Source organism: Eleginops maclovinus, chromosome 24 (assembly GCF_036324505.1).
Source record: "Eleginops maclovinus isolate JMC-PN-2008 ecotype Puerto Natales chromosome 24, JC_Emac_rtc_rv5, whole genome shotgun sequence".
NCBI lineage: Eukaryota > Metazoa > Chordata > Actinopteri > Perciformes > Eleginopidae > Eleginops > Eleginops maclovinus.
This window is the reverse complement of record NC_086372.1, coordinates 959,786-977,543: the sequence shown is the minus strand read 5'-3', so window position 1 is coordinate 977,543 and position 17,758 is coordinate 959,786. Positions and strand designations below refer to the sequence as shown.

At 46.0% G+C, this 17,758-nt stretch overlaps 1 protein-coding gene across 1 annotated transcript in view; it reads left to right on the top strand.

Annotated features, from left to right (window-relative positions):
- Positions 1 to 17,758, top strand: part of LOC134860827 (CLIP-associating protein 1-A-like) — a 32,777-nt gene that overhangs the window by 6,343 nt on the left and 8,676 nt on the right. The window contains exons 6-24 of the mRNA XM_063877648.1: positions 114 to 189; positions 864 to 961; positions 1,180 to 1,250; positions 5,814 to 5,948; positions 6,541 to 6,617; positions 6,706 to 6,798; positions 6,874 to 7,019; positions 9,265 to 9,400; positions 9,481 to 9,551; positions 9,773 to 9,832; positions 10,587 to 10,664; positions 12,463 to 12,633; positions 12,866 to 12,912; positions 13,264 to 13,440; positions 14,558 to 14,653; positions 15,194 to 15,376; positions 15,866 to 15,970; positions 16,682 to 16,779; positions 17,107 to 17,130. Of these exons, the coding sequence (XP_063733718.1) occupies positions 114 to 189; positions 864 to 961; positions 1,180 to 1,250; positions 5,814 to 5,948; positions 6,541 to 6,617; positions 6,706 to 6,798; positions 6,874 to 7,019; positions 9,265 to 9,400; positions 9,481 to 9,551; positions 9,773 to 9,832; positions 10,587 to 10,664; positions 12,463 to 12,633; positions 12,866 to 12,912; positions 13,264 to 13,440; positions 14,558 to 14,653; positions 15,194 to 15,376; positions 15,866 to 15,970; positions 16,682 to 16,779; positions 17,107 to 17,130 (1,942 nt within the window). The remainder of the gene's footprint in view (positions 1 to 113; positions 190 to 863; positions 962 to 1,179; positions 1,251 to 5,813; positions 5,949 to 6,540; positions 6,618 to 6,705; positions 6,799 to 6,873; positions 7,020 to 9,264; positions 9,401 to 9,480; positions 9,552 to 9,772; positions 9,833 to 10,586; positions 10,665 to 12,462; positions 12,634 to 12,865; positions 12,913 to 13,263; positions 13,441 to 14,557; positions 14,654 to 15,193; positions 15,377 to 15,865; positions 15,971 to 16,681; positions 16,780 to 17,106; positions 17,131 to 17,758) is intronic.

The window sequence follows — 17,758 nt, the reverse complement described above, 5'->3', positions numbered from 1 at the left end:
AATGCATGTTCTCATTTACTATTACTCTATAAATCTATATATCCCACCTGTCCGACCTGAAGTGGGTTTCATGTGAAGATAAAGAGCAGAAATCTTCATGTTTGGTTCTCCAGGTTTGGATCCCAGAGTCTGACGCTGAGTAAAATCGTCCCTCACATCTGCAACCTGCTGGGAGACCCCACCAGTCAGGTACCATCACCCACACTGGTTTATAGAACTTCCACCCAGCTCCGCCTTGGGTCTATCAGTACAGGAACCACACTTCCTGTGGAGCGCAGGAAGCCGTGCAACTTCCCTCCTGAATACAAACACACTCCCACTCCCATACAAACCATCAACCCACAAAAATAATCCTCAATCTCACAAAATATTCCAGAGATGATTAATTGTTTAATTAATGTAACTTTCAGATTTTCTTTCACACATGAAAACGTAACATCAGAAATCATTTCTGTTTTTAGTTTCACATCAGAGAATATCCCGGTTTTGTTCTTGTACATTTTGGGGTTTTTACTCTGAGTTGGCAATGTTTTTCTCCTGTATTTTTTGCTTCAGAGAATATTCAATTTATTTTGGGAGATTCAACATTTTCTTCTCAGAAATTTGTGAAACATTTCAGGTAAATGTTTTTTGTATCCTACATGTTTGTCTTGAATCTCCTTACTTTATAAACATTTATAAATAAAGTACATTTTTTAGTTTTTTCTCCTGTATTTCCAGACTTAATTTTGGAGAATATTGAACTTGTTTTCTTGGTCATTTTAAATGTTTTGCTCCTAAGTTGGTGAGACATTTCGTGTTCTCTAATCCTAAAGAGTGTCTATATTTGCATATATCTATGTCATGTTTCTGTCGTGCTGCAGGTGCGTGACGGAGCGATGAACTGCCTGATCGAGATCTATCGACACGTTGGAGAGCGAGTCAGGATGGACCTCGGGAAGAAAGGCCTGCCTCAGTCACGGTGCGTTCAAATGCTCTCCGCTATTAAAATCGCATAACATCTTAGGAGAGCATCCTTTTACCGTCCTGGACCCAAAAATATGCAGTTTCCAGGGATATAGAGCAGAGCTTTGACCAGAATAAGAAAGCTTTACTGTCCAACGTTCCAGATAGAGACAACAGCTCCTGTAACGGGTGTTTCACGGTGTGTCCCCCACCCCCCCCCTCGTCCCTCTGCAGGCTGAACGTCATCTTCAGCAGGTTTGATGAAGTCCAGCGGTCGGGGAACATGGTGCTGTCTCCGCTGTCCGGTAAGAGGATGCATGAACAAAACACACATCTATTATATCAACTGCTTCAAGAATGAACCGCTTATAATTGTGCAGATCACACGGTCGCACATTTCGGAGATTGTATTTTACAAATGTACAACTTTTTTACCTCAGAAATAATGCAACTATATAATAATAATCATCATTTTAGTGTTTGGATATTTGTCACTTTAATCTCAGGAATAATTAGCATTTCTTCCTTGCACACTTTTTGAGTTTTTCCTGTTAATTTACACAAACATTTCCGTGACATCATTTTAATCCCTGTAAATATCCCAATTGTTTTCTCAGAGGTCAGTCATTATTTCTAGTAAATTTGAGAATGTTTTCAAGGAGATTTATACCTTAAATCTTATCAGTATTTGTTTTAAATCACTGATTTTTGTGACTTTTGTAGTTATTCTACGGAATATTACCACAGTCTTGAAATATTTATTGAATTGCTTTCATCTCGTTAACGTCAGCTTGTCAGATCGAGGCTGTAGATCTAAAAAAGAAAGTATGGGAAGCACAAAGGGTCAAAAAGTCCAGCGTGTTTCTGTGAAACCTGTTAGTCCTGCGGTGCGTTCACTGTCTTTCAGGGAGAATGCTTTGTGCAGGAGTGGGTCAGAACGGCCCTTAAAGTCTGATTCCTGCACAGATCCCATCCACAGTTTTATAAGCAGCTTACTGGTTTTGGGAGCTCCTCGCTACCCGTCACGAGGCTCAGCTTTACCTCAGGGGGCTCCGGGATTAAAACTCAAAAGGCAAGACCCCCTTCCTGCGGGGAGACAACATGAGTTCATCTCTGAGGTAATCTGACAGGCAGGGAGGAGCTTCACCTGATCAAAATGAATCCAGTATGGCCTTTTTCCAGGCCAAAGACCTCCAGATTGCCCTTTTTCTGTTTTCAAAGTAAATCGTTTGAGCTTTTATTTTGAAGCCCCGGTGGCTGGCTTTTAGTGTTGGAGTTTTATAGACTAGGTGCATGCATTTTCAACACGATATCGTATGCAATCACGTGTATTTCACTGGGAGAGAGCAGAGATGGTGATTAGGATGAATATTTGGTTAATTGTGCGGCCCTGAGCAGGTGAGTGCAAAGCGTCAGGGTGAAGGACAAACAGAATACAGAGAGGGGAGGATACACGGGGAGGACAGACTCTTCTTTGGCAGCCCACGGCTCTTATTTTGTAGGAGTGGTGTCAGCTGTTGTCACAAGACGAGGGGGGGGGGGGCATGTGTGTTAGCTGTGTGTTAGCCGTGTGTTAGGACGCCTCTGTTTATCCGGCTGCAGCTCCACAGAGGAACGTTTCGCTGAGGGAAGCCCGGCCTACAGGTAACGAGCTCTGTGATAACAAACTGCTCTTAATTGGACTGAAAGCCACGGGTGACAGGTGCTCAGCGAGGCGGGAGACCCTGCCGCTTCAGCGCACCTTCACCTGCTCAAAGTCTCCAACGCTTTAGGTATTTCGGTAAAGAGAGTGGTTCTAATCTGAGGAATAGATCTTGTCAGTATGTCAGGAGTTAACTGTCGGGACCGGTTTTATTATCAGCTTTAAATCTGCTCTGAATCATTCAGGATAATTATAGTGTGTTTTTGTCTCACTTTTCTTGACATTCATCAGATAAATGTGACAATAGGATAGACATTAACCCCTTTTCGTAAGCTGACATGTTAAACCACATTCTTGCAGCAATGAGACGCCAAACAAAAGGATAATTGAGTTATAAATACTTTCCTCCTGCAGGCCTGGAGGCACGGAACAATATTTCTACTATGAGGCAGTTTTGTACAAATCAGGCCTTTCAATTCGCTTAATATAAATCAATTCATCTTATTTTACTTCATATTGGGTTAATTAAATATCAGTAAGGGTTGATGTTGCTTGTTTTGTCGAGAAAAGATGATGCATTTAGTTTACTGTGAAAAAACCCCTGCCATAATTCACATTTAAAAAAAATGTTTGGACATTTTTGGTTAAATAAAATAAAATGTTCTTTTCTGTTTGTTTACATTCATTTAAAAATAAAAAACTCCATAAATAAATTCATTAAAATGCCATTAAAAAACGGTAAATGATATAAAATAATTCATACCTTAGTTTATATTTTATTTTCATTGGTTGTTTTTATATATTTATATGTATTTATTTATTAAAAAGATACTTTAATTTGAAATGTTCTCATTTTCTTTCCTTTGCATTTTTCCACTAATAATAACACAAATGAACAGATCTGTTTTTGAGTATTTATGGTGTTGAGTCGGGCTGTCAGGAGGTCTGCAGCGCAGGGAGCACAGAGACTCTAAGGTTGCACCGATGGAGAGCAATGAATACTGGATAACAGCGGGGACTGAAACCCTATCTAGGATGCAGGAGGATTCACTCAGTACTCCATATTCTGCAGACCTGCCCACACATTCAAGCGTTGCATAATAATGACTACTTTTGGACGGAAGAGCAAAGACGTAAAGACCAACCACTTTCAGTGTCTGGGGAAACAGCGCCCTCTGCTGGGTGGATCTGTCTTTACAGCAGAAACAGTGGTACAGTTTCAGTGTCTGGGGAAACAGCGCCCTCTGCTGGGCGGATCTGTCTTTACAGCAGAAACAGTGGTACAGTTTCAGTGTCTGGAGAAACAGCGCCCTCTGCTGGGTGGATCTGTCTTTACAGCAGAAACAGTGGTACAGTTTCAGTGTCTGGAGAAACAGCGCCCTCTGCTGGGTGGATCTGTCTACAGCAGAAACAGTGGTACAGTTTCAGTGTCTGGGGAAACAGCGCCCTCTGCTGGGTGGATCTGTCTACAGCAGAAACAGTGGTACAGTTTCAGTGTCTGGGGAAACAGCGCCCTCTGCTGGGCGGATCTGTCTTTACAGCAGAAACAGTGGTACAGTTTCAGTGTCTGGGGAAACAGCGCCCTCTGCTGGGTGGATCTGTCTTTACAGCAGAAACAGTGGTACAGTTTCAGTGTCTGGGGAAACAGCGCCCTCTGCTGGGTGGATCTGTCTTTACAGCAGAAACAGTGGTACAGTTTCAGTGTCTGGAGAAACAGCGCCCTCTGCTGGGTGGATCTGTCTTTACAGCAGAAACAGTGGCATGCTTTTATATTTATCTTTTAGGTCATTCTGGATTTATAAACATGCTCCCTTATTCTTTTAGACAACACTTGGTTTACTGTTTGTTAGGTCAGTGTGAATGCCATACTCTTTATAATCAATATAGTCCAGGTCTCAGATCTATCCAGAGTCTGTCTCTGGCTGAAACACCAAACAGATCAGCCTTTTGCTGATTCTGTGCGTGTAGCTTTAAATGCTAATGAGCTGCTGCTGGCCACGCCCCTCTGACAAGTGATTGGTTTAAAGAAACACTATGGTGCTCTCGGAGGAGATCCAGGGGATAAGGTGTGTGTGTTGGGGTTGGGGGTACTGTGGTTGGTGATTGGCTAATGGCACAACCCAAAAAAACATAGTGACATCACAAAGTGACCAAAGTCTGATCAGCTGATGCTCAGTTTTTATATAACCACAAGTCACATTGGAGCCGTCCTCCCTCAGCGAGCAGTGACCTTGCTGTGAGAGAAACACTGACGGATAGACTCCCTCCCTCCTGAGTCATGATGACACTCCCCTTCCTGTGTGTGTGTGTGTGTCGGCATGCTGAGGAAGCTGGTGTGCAGGCGGATCTGCTCCTGTAAGCTGCTGCTCTGCATGCTTTAAGCTTTTCTTACAGAGGTGTAGTGCAGGGGGGGCAGGAGGATGGTTTCATGATGTCGGCTCGGCTCCTCGGCTCTCTGTGCAGAGCGACGGAGCAGCAGGGGACTGAGGTTGCTTTTGGTTTGTTTTGGTGCTTTGTTTTAGTGTGTTTGCATGAGGTGAGGCGGAGGGTTTGATTGCTCACCTCTCCGATCAGAAATGTGTTGTTGGTCATAAACTCAAAGACGTTCACTCTGATGTGATGTAAAACAGAGAGGAGCAACACGTGTGCCTCTGAGAGACGCTGAGAACTGCATTCCTGCATGAAAAGCACTTTACTTTCTCTCTGTCCCTGGGAGACACACACACACACACACACACACACACACACACACACTGTCACCTCATGTTGCCGTTGCGCTGTTCTTTGTCCCTGCAAGGATGAGAAAACTACAAGTGTGTGTGTGTGTGTGTGTGTGTGTGTGTGTGTGTGTGTGTGTGTGTGTGTGTGTGTGTGTGTGTGTGTGTGTGTGTGTGTGTGTGTGTCTGTGTGTGTCTGTGTGTGTGTGTGTGTGTGTGAGTGAATAATGGAAGAGGATTGATTGCCTGAGCTCACGTGGCACTCGATTGTCCCACAGGAGACTCTCCTCTCTGACGGTTGTTTGTGTTATTTGTTTATGTTGTTGATCTTATTTACCTTTGAGGAGCTCCTGCTCAGGATTGCAGCATTCTCTCTCTCCATTATTCCTCTTGAGGACATCAGTCTCAGAGCTGCAGACTCTGGGATCCGGGAAGTCCACATAGCTGGGATGCCTCTCTCTCCGCCTCGTTGTTCAGTCATGTGACCCGACCTGCTCTCCCTCCTCCAGACAAAGCGTTCGAGGACGATGACTCGGGGGACGGCGTCCGCTCCTCTTCCTCGTCCAGAGGAGGCTCGCTGTGCGGGAAGAAGACTCTGAGCATGGGCTCCTTCAGGAGGCCCGGCTCCAGCAGCAAGTCTGCAGGTCAGAGACTCCCCAGATATCTTTACTTCCCCCGGACGACACAAGCCTTTCTTAAGCTGTGGCCACAGGGAGGTCATTTAATCCACTCTACCGGCTGCTTATCTGCATTTTAGCTCATGTTACGTTCCCTAAAGTCCTGTTGGCTAGTCCTTTGCACCAGATAAACAATGCGAAACATTTTTAAAACATTTCATTATTATTTCTTTGTAACCTTTTTACAGTTTTATTTAATTCACATGTTTTAATTGTGTTGTATTCATTGTAATTGAATGAATTCCTCTTTATTTTTCTGCGTGTTTACTATTCATTATATTTCACTTTTTAAAATGAATTGCGCTCTTTTTATTCGGCTCTATCTTTAGAATTTGAATCTATTGCACTTTCTTTTTTTATCTTTGTATGCGGGTTTTATTCATGCACCTTTATGCACAAGATATCTCTGCAAACATGGCATAAAATAGTTTAGCAGGAAGAAAAGTAAAAAATAAAGGGGTTTATTTAATATCCCATGCCCCTTTTAATCCAATGACCTGGGTTTATGGAGTATTATTTGATATAAACCGGCTGGTAAAGCGTTCCCTGTGGTCTGCAGGGAGGGAAGGCTCTGCAACCGGAGCGGTGGACGAGGAGGACTTCATCCAGGCCTTCGAGGACGTCCCCAAAGTGCAGGTGAGGAGTCCCTGTGTTCCCTTTAACTCACTTGTAGGTAAACATGGAAACACCGGACACTAACATGCATCCTCCTGTCCTCCTGCAGATCTACTCCAACAGGGAGGTGGAGGAGGCCATGACGAAGATCCGGGACGTCCTGTCCGACGATAAGAGGGACTGGGAGCTCCGGGTGGCGGCTGTACGTCCCTCCCTCTCTATGAACATCAGTGTGTTGATGTTTCCTGTCCTCACTTCCTGTCTGTGTCTCCTGCAGTTGAAGAAGGTGCGCTCGCTGCTGCTGGCCGGCGCCGCAGAGTTCGATGCGTTTCCGCAACAGCTGCGTCTGATGGAGGCGGCGTTTAAAATGTCCGCCAAGGACCTGCGCTCCCAGGTGGTGAGGGAGGCCTGCCTCACTCTGGGGTAAGACCATCCACAAGACAACCAAATATATATAGTTCCTGTAGTTCTTGTAGTTCCTGTTGTCCCTGTAGTTATGGAAGTTCCTGTGGTCCCTGTAGTCCCTGTAGTTCCTGTAGTCCCTGTAGTCCCTGTAGTTATTGTAGTTCCTGTAGTCCCTGTAGTTCCTGTAGTCCCTGTGGTTATTGTAGTTCCTGTAGTCCCTGTAGTTATTGTAGTCCCTGTAGTTATTGTAGTTCCTGTAGTTATTGTAGTTCCTGTAGTTCCTGTAGTTATTGTAGTTCCTGTAGTCCCTGTAGTTCCTGTAGTTCCTGTAGTCCCTGTAGTCCCTGTAGTCTCTGTAGTTCCTGTAGTTCCTGTAGTCCCTGTAGTCCCTGTAGTCTCTGTAGTCCCTGTAGTCCCTGTAGTCCCTGTAGTTATTGTAGTTCCTGTAGTCCCTGTAGTTCCTGTAGTCCCTGTGGTTATTGTAGTTCCTGTAGTTATTGTAGTCCCTGTAGTTATTGTAGTCCCTGTAGTTATTGTAGTCCCTGTAGTTATTGTAGTCCCTGTAGTTATTGTAGTTCTGTTTAGTTCTGTAGTTCCTGTAGTTATTGTAGTTCCTGTAGTCCTGAGTTATTGTAGTTCTGTAGTCCCTGTAGTTATTGTAGTTCCTGTAGTCCCTGTAGTCCCTGTAGTTATTGTAGTTCCTGTAGTTATTGTAGTTCCTGTAGTTCCTGTAGTTATTGTAGTTCCTGTAGTCCCTGTAGTTCCTGTAGTCCCTGTAGTCCCTGTAGTCTCTGTAGTTCCTGTAGTCCCTGTAGTCCCTGTAGTCTCTGTAGTCCCTGTAGTCCCTGTAGTCCTGTAGTCCCTGTAGTCCCTGTAGTCCCTGTAGTCCCTGTAGTCTCTGTAGTTCCTGTAGTTCCTGTAGTCCCTGTAGTCCCTGTAGTCTCTGTAGTCCCTGTAGTCCCTGTAGTCCCTGTAGTCTCTGTAGTCCCTGTAGCTTCGTAGTTATTGTAGTTCCTGTAGTTCTTGTAGTTCCTGTAGTTCCTGTAGTTCCTGTAGTCCCTGTAGTCCCTGTAGTCTCTGTAGTTCCTGTAGTCTCTGTAGTTCCTGTAGTCCCCTGTGGTTATTTAGTTCCTGTAGTTATTGTAGTCCCTGTAGTTTTGTAGTCCTGTAGTATTGTAGTCCTGTAGTCCCTGTAGTATTGAGTCCCTGTAGTCCCCGTAGTTTTGGTTCCTGTAGTCCCTGTAGTTATGTATTCCTGTAGTCCCTGTAGTCCCTGTAGTTTGTTAGTCCTGTAGTCTGTAGTTTATCCTGTAGTTTTCCTGTAGTCCTGTATCCCGTAGCCGGTAGTCCCTGTAGTCCCTGTAGTCTCTGTAGTTCCTGTAGTCCCTGTAGTCCCTGTAGTCTCTGTAGTCCCCTGTAGTCCCTGTAGTCCCTGTAGTCTCTGTAGTCCCTGTAGTCTCGTAGTTCCTGTAGTCCTGTTAGTTCTTGTAGTTCCTGTAGTTCCTGTAGTCCCTGTAGTCCCGTAGTACCTCGTAGTTCCTGTAGTCTCTGAGTTCTTGTGTAGTCCTGTAGTCCTGTAGTTCCTGTAGTCTCTGTAGTTCCTGTAGTTCCTGTAGTCCCTGTAGTCCCTGTAGTCCCTGTAGTCTCTGTAGTTCCTGTAGTCCCTGTAGTCCCTGTAGTACCTGTAGTTCCTGTAATCCCTGTAGTCCCTGTAGTCTCTGTAGTTCCTGTAGTCTCTGTAGTTCCTGTAGTTCCTGTAGTCCCCGCAGTCCCCGTAGTCCCCGTAGTCCCCGTAGTCCCCGTAGTTCCCGTAGTCCCCGTAGTTCCCGTAGTCCCCGTAGTCCCCGTAGTTCCCGTAGTCCCCGTAGTCCCCGTAGTCCCCGTAGTCCCCGTAGTCCCGTAGTCCCCGTAGTTCCCGTAGTCCCCGTAGTCCCCGTAGTCCCCGTAGTCCCCGTAGTCCCCGTAGTCCCCGTAGTCCCTGTAGTCCCTGTAGTTCCTGTAGTCCCTGTAGTTCCTGTAGTCCCTGTAGTTCCTGTAGTCCCTGTAGTCCCTGTAGTCCCTGTAGTTCCTGTAGTCCCTGTAGTCCCTGTAGTCCCTGTAGTTCCCGTAGTCCCCGTAGTCCCTGTAGTTCCCGTAGTCCCCGTAGTCCCGTAGTTCCCGTAGTCCCCGTAGTTCCCGTAGTCCCTGTAGTCCCTGTAGTCCCTGTAGTCCCTGTAGTTCTTGTAGTTCCTGATGAATGAAGGTGAGTGTGTGCTGGTTGCAGCCACCTGTCTCTGGTCCTAGGGGGTCGTTTCGATCACGCTGCGGAGGCCATAATGCCCATCCTCCTCACCCTGGTCCCCAACAGCGCCAAGATCATGGCGTCCTCCGGGACGGCCGCCACCCGCCTCATCCTCAAGGTGTGTGCAGCTGTTCTTCATTCATTGATATTAAGGTGTGCTGCCGCTCTGCCAGGTGCTGACTGCAGGTTGTTTTTCAGCACACCCACTACCCCCGTCTCATCCCCATCATCACCAGCAACTGCACCTCCAAATCTGCTGCTGTCAGAAGGTGAGACCCCAAGGCTTTTCTTTATTGTTTTATCATTGGTTCCTTTCATGTTGTGGGGTTTAATATTTGTATTCATTTATTTCATTCTTTTTAAATTATAATTGTATTCATGCATTTATATTTGTTATATTTATCTATATATACTTTTGATTCAATATGTATTTTAGTTAGAGTTAAATAGCTGAAATGAAACCCTGAGTATTTCCTCCTCCGTGTTTCAGGCGCTGCTTTGAGTTCCTGGAGCTGCTGCTGCAGGAGTGGCCGACCAGCTCTCTGGAGAGGTGACCGAATCTCTATATCATAAATATCTATATATTCTGGAATCAGCACTCATACAGTGTGCAGAGTGCTGCATGATAAAGAAACATGACACCGGGTCAGGGTCTGCCCCGACACTGGGGAGATCTCTGGTTCCCATCGATCAGTCAGTGTGTGTGTGTGTGTGTGTGAAAGAGTGTGAGAGTGTGTGTGCCAACATGAAAATACGACGCCAGAATAAGGGCGAGAAAAAAGATTGCTGAGATGAGGAAAAAAGGGGTCCTAAATATCCTCTGGTTTTTAAATACTAAATTAATGAATCAAACCGTGGATTTTCTCTGATATTAAAGCCACACATTTACGGAAACACCGACAAATTTACGACAATAAAATGTGGATATTATCTCAGATCAAAGATATGCATTAAGGAAAAAAACACACACATGCAATTAGACATTGGTTTTCACTGAGATTAAAAAGTTGTACGTTTCCAACAAATTTTGGGATATTTTCTCATATTAAAGTCACATAAAGTATTTTCTGTGAGTAAAGAAATACATTTATGGAGTACTACTTTAAAAAACCAGATAAAGTTGTGAGTTCATGTGATTTAATCCCAAATGTGTTCAACAAAATATTATTTAAATATCCCGATCTATATGTGTATAATCCACACCTCCTCTGGGATCATAAAGTTTCAGATTTGCAAAATAAAACACGTTAATCTCATATAATACATCCATGTTCCCCGCCCCCCCCCCCCCCCCCCCCCCGCAGACATGGGACCGTTTTAATGGAGACGATAAAGAAGGGGATCCACGATGCCGACGCAGAGGCTCGCTCCGTGGCCAGGAAGTAAGACTCTGTTTATATCCCTCACAGACAGGAAGCCGTGCACACAGAAGCGTGACGTTAGCATGTCCAACAGGAAGCCGTGCACACAGAAGCGTGACGTTAGCATGTCCAACAGGAAGCCGTGCACACAGAAGCGTGACGTTAGCATGTCCAACAGGAAGCCGTGCTCACAGAAGCGTGACGTTAGCATGTCCAACAGGAAGCCGTGCTCACAGAAGCGTGACGTTAGCATGTCCAACAGGAAGCCGTGCACACAGAAGCGTGACGTTAGCATGTCCAACAGGAAGCTGTGCACACAGAAGCGTGACGTTAGCATGTCCAACAGGAAGCCGTGCACACAGAAGCTTGATGTTAGCATGTCCAACAGGAAGCCGTGCACACAGAAGCGTGACGTTAGCATGTCCAACAGGAAGCCGTGCACACAGAAGCGTGACGTTAGCATGTCCAACAGGAAGCCGTGCTCACAGAAGCGTGACGTTAGCATGTCCAACAGGAAGCCGTGCACACAGAAGTGTGACGTTAGCATGTCCAACAGGAAGCCGTGCACACAGAAGCGTGACGTTAGCATGTCGAACAGGAAGCCGTGCTCACAGAAGCGTGACGTTAGCATGTCGAACAGGAAGCCGTGCACACAGAAGCGTGACGTTAGCATGTGGAACAGGAAGCCGTGCTCACAGAAGCGTGACGTTAGCATGTCGAACAGGAAGCCGTGCACACAGAAGCGTGACGTTAGCATGTCCAACAGGAAGCCGTGCACACAGAAGCGTGACGTTAGCATGTCCAACAGGAAGCCGTGCACACAGAAGCGTGACGTTAGCATGTCCAACAGGAAGCCGTGCACACAGAAGCGTGACGTTAGCATATCGAGCAGGAAGCCGTGCACACAGAAGCGTGACGTTAGCATGTCCAACAGGAAGCCGTGCACACAGAAGCGTGACGTTAGCATGTCCAACAGGAAGCCGTGCACACAGAAGCGTGACGTTAGCATGTCCAACAGGAAGCCGTGCACACAAAAGCGTGACGTTAGCATGTCCAACAGGAAGCCGTGCACACAGAAGCGTGACGTTAGCATGTCCAACAGGAAGCCGTGCACACAAAAGCGTGACGTTAGCATGTCCAACAGGAAGCCGTGCACACAAAAGCGTGACGTTAGCATGTCCAACAGGAAGCCGTGCTCACAGAAGCGTGACGTTAGCATGTCCAACAGGAAGCCGTGCACACAGAAGCGTGACGTTAGCATGTCCAACAGGAAGCCGTGCACACAGAAGCGTGACGTTAGCATGTCGAACAGGAAGCCGTGCTCACAGAAGCGTGACGTTAGCATGTCGAACAGGAAGCCGTGCACACAGAAGCGTGACGTTAGCATGTGGAACAGGAAGCCGTGCTCACAGAAGCGTGACGTTAGCATGTCCAACAGGAAGCCGTGCACACAGAAGCGTGACGTTAGCATGTCCAACAGGAAGCCGTGCACACAGAAGCGTGACGTTAGCATGTCCAACAGGAAGCCGTGCACACAGAAGCGTGACGTTAGCATGTCCAACAGGAAGCCGTGCACACAGAAGCGTGACGTTAGCATATCGAGCAGGAAGCCGTGCACACAGAAGCGTGACGTTAGCATGTCCAACAGGAAGCCGTGCACACAGAAGCGTGACGTTAGCATGTCCAACAGGAAGCCGTGCACACAGAAGCGTGACGTTAGCATGTCCAACAGGAAGCCGTGCACACAGAAGCGTGACGTTAGCATGGCCAACAGGAAGCCGTGCACACAGAAGCGTGACGTTAGCATGTTTTTCTGTAGGTGCTACTGGAGTTACCAGGCTCACTTCCGGCGGGAGGCGGAGCAGCTGTACCTGAGTCTGGAGGCGTCCTATCAGAAAGCTCTGCAGTCGCACCAGAGGGGCGGGGAGAACAGCGTGACATCACTTCCTGCCTCCGACCGGTCCTCCTCCTCCTCCCAGGAGAGCCTCAGGTGAGACCCCTTGCATCAGGAATGAGTTTTTTAGTCTTACAGGTTTGATGGTGTTTTTTTTATTCCGTTCCGCTCTTTAATGTGTCTTTACTTTTTTTATGTTATATTTTATTTATATTAATGCAACTTCAATACTTTATTAAAATGTATTTATTTGGTCTCAGTCGTTCCCCACCTTTATAGATCGTTTTAGATTTAGCATTTTAAAATCCTTTTCTTTTTCCCTTCACAGTCGACCCGCGTCTGGAAAAAAGACTTTTGGAAGCGGCTCGACAAGAAGTGAGTGACTTTGTTCTTCCTTTACGTCTTCATATCCATCATTTTGAAGTTATTGAATGAATTTAATTTAATTGTATTTATTTTATTTGAGAATAAAACCCTGTCATCTTGCACATTTTCAATGTATTTAATTATTGCCCAATCATCATCTCATTGATGCGTTGATATTGTAATATTTGTGTATGTAAAAGAACTCTTTATTTTATATTATTATATCTACTTTGAATTCATTATTTTATTCATCTTAATTATTTTTGTAATATTATTGATATTTTTTATTTATTTGTATATTTTTATTTTAGGTCGTGTAAATGAACCCTCTCTGACACTGGTTTATCCCCCCCCCTGCAGCCAAAGCCTCCCACAGTCGCCCCCCGGCGGCAGCCCCCTCCCCCGCCTCCCTGCAGCGCTCCCGCAGCGACGTGGACGTGAACGCCGCCGCCTCGGCCACCTCCCGCAGGATGCCCGCCGTGCCGTCCGCCTTCAGCTCCGCCTCCGCCCTCCCCCCCGGGTCCTACGCCTCGCTGGGTGAGACTCAGCACTCCTAAGAACTACGTTTCCCCGGTGCTGCAGACAGTAGGACTACAGAGTGCTGATCTCTGCAGGGGTTAGCTCTGAGGTTCTGGTCTTGATTTCCCTGAGCTGCGAGTTTTAATCACGTTTAGTTTTGCAGTAAGTGGGGGGGGGGGGGGTGCAGGCAGAATCCCATGTAGTTTGACCCTGTTGTCTCTCCTCTGGCAGACGGCTGCTGGTCTGTGAATGCAGATGGTAAGCTGTGTTTACCTGTGGGGGGGAGATGCTCCGCCCCCCCCCCCCCATCAGTACTGTAGTGATGTCTTCTGTCTCAGCATGGACAGTCTGTCTGCGCATGGTTCAGTCCGTGTCATTAAGATGTAATCCTGTTATTTATTGCATATCACAATATCTGCTGTTTTCATCTGATGTCTTTGTCTTTATTTGAAAGGATTTCATTTTGACATTGCATTAATCTTTACGTTTCATTTATTTTCGAGTATTTTATAATATTACTATTTATTATTTGTATCTCCTTTTTTATTTGAATATATTTTAATTTCTGTTCAGACATTATGTTTTTTATTTATGCATTTTTATTTTATTCAAAGTTTTTTAATTATTACAATTTTATACATTTGAATGAAATGTAATTTTATTCAAAAATAATAATCCTGCAGTCCTTTTTGATCCTTTTTAAGGATGTATTTCAGAACAGGTAAAAATATACATAGCTTATTATCAGTCAATGCATGGCGCGTCTGTGTGCGCATGCTGTACGGTCCCTCGGTTCATCTGTGGAGGTTAAAGCGTACAGACAAAAGTCCTCAAAAGTGTGGATTATTTGAAGACAATTTAGGAACAGAAACCTGTTTTTCTCCCCTTAAAAGTCGAGGGTTTTGAACTGTGTATTTATTATCAACCTTGGCTCCATTGGTTCCAGCTGGTGGATTTTAAAGCAGGAGGGTTTACCTGCGGATGATTTGTGGAGAAAAATCCGAAGTCATGCCCCTGTTTCCTGTCTGTGGTTCCCTGTGTTTCAGCATGACCGAAGTGTAGATACGGTCCAGTGTTTTAGTTTTGATTGACTTTAGAGACGTTGAGTGTCTCTGTCTGTGTTTCCTGTCCTCAGGTCGCGTCCGGACCCGTAGGACGAGCTCAGGAACCGGTCCCTGTGTGACGGACAGCCGGGGGCGCAGCCGGGGGAAAATCTCCTCCCAGTCTCAGCGTGAGTAGATCTCCGTGTTTCTAATCTAAGAAATAAAGACCTTCTCCTGGTGGAAAACCATTTGATTTTCAAAATAAAAGCATAACAATCTACTTTAATTAACTTCAATAATAAGACTAGAAACGTTAGGTTTAAAATCCTAATATCTGATTTACACCAAGAGATATCCAGAACACTATTATGTGTTGATGTAATGAATAAAGTATAGTAAATATAATAAAAAATGTCTGTTCCTACAAGAGGTAACATTTATAAATGTCCAATATATTCTTTAAAATCACTTTTACGATCATTAAATATTATTTAAATGTAATCATTTTACTTTTACAGAACAATACAAATATTTGTACAAATGAAATTACACTCTGACCAAATAAAGCATCCTGAATAAATCAGGGAATAATATATTTAAATAAAGGGAGATCAGATGATTAGACATCAACTCTAAATCTTCTTCAGTCTTTATTAATATTATTTAAGCAAACTTAAGAAACTACTTATTCTCCAACTTAGTCTAAAGCCCCCCCCCCCGTGTTTCAGCCGGCAGCAGGTCCGGCTCCCCCGGCCGGCTGCTGAGCTCCACATACGGCCGGATCCCGAGGCCGAACGTGGCCCCCCCCTCCGCCGGCAGCACCCCCACTGGCCTCAGCGACAAGAGCCGGCCCCGGGGCCACCGGAGCCAGGGCTGCAGCCGTGAGACCAGCCCCTCCCGGGCCGCCGCCGGTAAGCTGGGAAAAGCTGTTGAGTTTTGTTGAAAATGAATGTGATATTTTAAATCCTGAAATCCCAAATGATTATGAAATATCTTCAGGTTTGACCTTTTCACATTTAATTTATGTAAAAACAAATACAAAACAACTATGTATGCAGAATTATCAAGGCTGTGACTTACAGTATGATCAGGAAGAATCCGCTTTTTCAGTCTTCGTATTATTGATATTTATCCTAATTCAAACTGTTCACCTGAAGGTCTCATTAGAGCTGCAGGTAACAGGACATGAGTTTTAAAGGTTGCCCTGCATAGACATGCGTACACCCCTCTTCCTCACACTCTCCCTGTCCCTGCAGACTCTCTTCACTAACTCTCTGCAGGTGTGTGTGTGTGTGTGTGTGTGTGTGTGTGTGTGGCTGCATGTGCTACAGGCTAAACGCTCCCCCTCTTGCTGCTTCCTGTCTTTCTCTCTGTCCCCCCCTCCACCCGTGCTCCCCCAGCCCGGAGCCGGATCCCCCGCCCCAGCATGAGTCAGGGCTGCAGCCGGGAAACCAGCTGCGAGAGCAGCCGTGACACCAGCCCCGCCCGGGGGTTCTCCCCCCTGGGTGAGTACTGCACAACCCTAAAGGGAGAGCACTGATCCCAGGGACTCTATATGTACAGCTGTTGTGTTCGGCCTGCCCCTCCCGTGCATGCTCTGAACCTGTGAGCTGATCAGCTGATCAGTCTGTACCCCCGCTGTGATGATACTAAGGCAGGTGTGTGTTCTCTGTATGTCTTCCTAACCTTCCTGCAGCGACTCGACGTCACTCCCGCTCCACCAGCGCCCTGTCCTCTGCAGAGGGACACTCAGGTGACCGGGGGCTTCAGGAGCACAGCACTCAGCCTCCTGTCTGACTGAGTGCTCCTGCTCTGTGAAGCCCCTCTTGCATGCTCCTATCCATCTCTGAGAGGAGGATATTATCAGCCTGCGCTTTTACTTTGAAGGGTTTATTTTGCAGGACATTTCATTTTCACAACTTTTATTTTGAAGGGCTTTTATTTCATCAGGACTTTATTTTGCAAGGCTTTTATTTTGAAGGGTTTTTACTTTGAAAGACTTTTAATTTGGAAGATTTTTAATGTGTACAGCTTGTTTTTGATTCTATGCGATGCACTGTTGGTGTGGTACCTCGTGTTTGTTTTTATTTAAGCCCCCCCGGCTGCTCTCTGCTCTGCTTTTGGTTATTCATAGTTTGCCTTTGAGCTTGCATTGGCACCTACATGTTTTAAAATGTTGTAAACACTCAGTCATTTAATGCCCTCTTCTTCCTCAGACCGGCTCTCCCATCAGGCTCGGATCTCAGCCTCCGTCAACGCCATGAAGGTCCTGAATACCGGCACCGAGGTGGAGGCAGCCGTCGCCGACGCTCTGGTAATACCTGCTGTTCATTTAAATACTCCCTGCTGCAGGACTCAACCCTCCGTGTTGTTTACAGAAGTACTCTCTTCTTCTACGCTTTGCTCTGGTTGTATTCTACATAGTGTGTTATGTTCAGACGATAGCCAGCATCTAAAACCCCTCCAGTGAGCCACGCTGCGGGGGTCTTCATGGGTCAGAACCCCTGATGTCTCTGAACAGTGTAATAATACCGAGCTGCTGCAGATTCAAGATTCAAGATTCAAGAAGCTTTATTTATCCCGAGGGAAATTGAGGAATGTAATGCTCTGTCCTCTCTCCTCTGCACTGTGTACTCCTCAGCTGTTAGGAGACTCCAGGAATAAGGTACACATGACCCCCTCCCCTCTGTTCCTGCATGCAGAGAACCTTTATTATCTAAACTTGCATGAAGAAGTGCATGCTGGGATGCAGCGCTGCTGCAGAATCCCTCCTCTGAGTTTCTGTTAGAAGTCTAACATGTAGCCTGAAGAGAGAGCATGACTAACCCCATCAGTAGCTGCATGAGTCTGTAGCTGCAGGAGTCTGTAGCTGCATGAGTCTGTAGCTGCATGAGTCAGTAGCTGCATGAGTCAGTAGCTGCATGCATGGGTCAGTAGCTGCATGAGTCAGTAGCTGCATGCATGAGTCAGTAGCTGCATGCACGAGTCAGTAGCTGCATGCACGAGTCAGTAGCTGCATGCAGGAGTCAGTAGCTGCATGCAGGAGTCAGTAGCTGCATGCACGAGTCAGTAGCTGCATGCACGAGTCAGTAGCTGCATGCATGAGTCAGTAGCTGCATGAGTCAGTAGCTGCATGCAGGAGTCAGTAGCTGCATGAGTCTGTAGCTGCAAGAGTCTGTAGCTGCAAGAGTCTGTAGCTGCAGGAGTCAGTAGTTGCAGGAGTCTGTAGAGCTACAGACTCCTGCAACTACTGACTCATGCAGCTCTGCATGAGTCTGTAGCTGCAGGAGTCT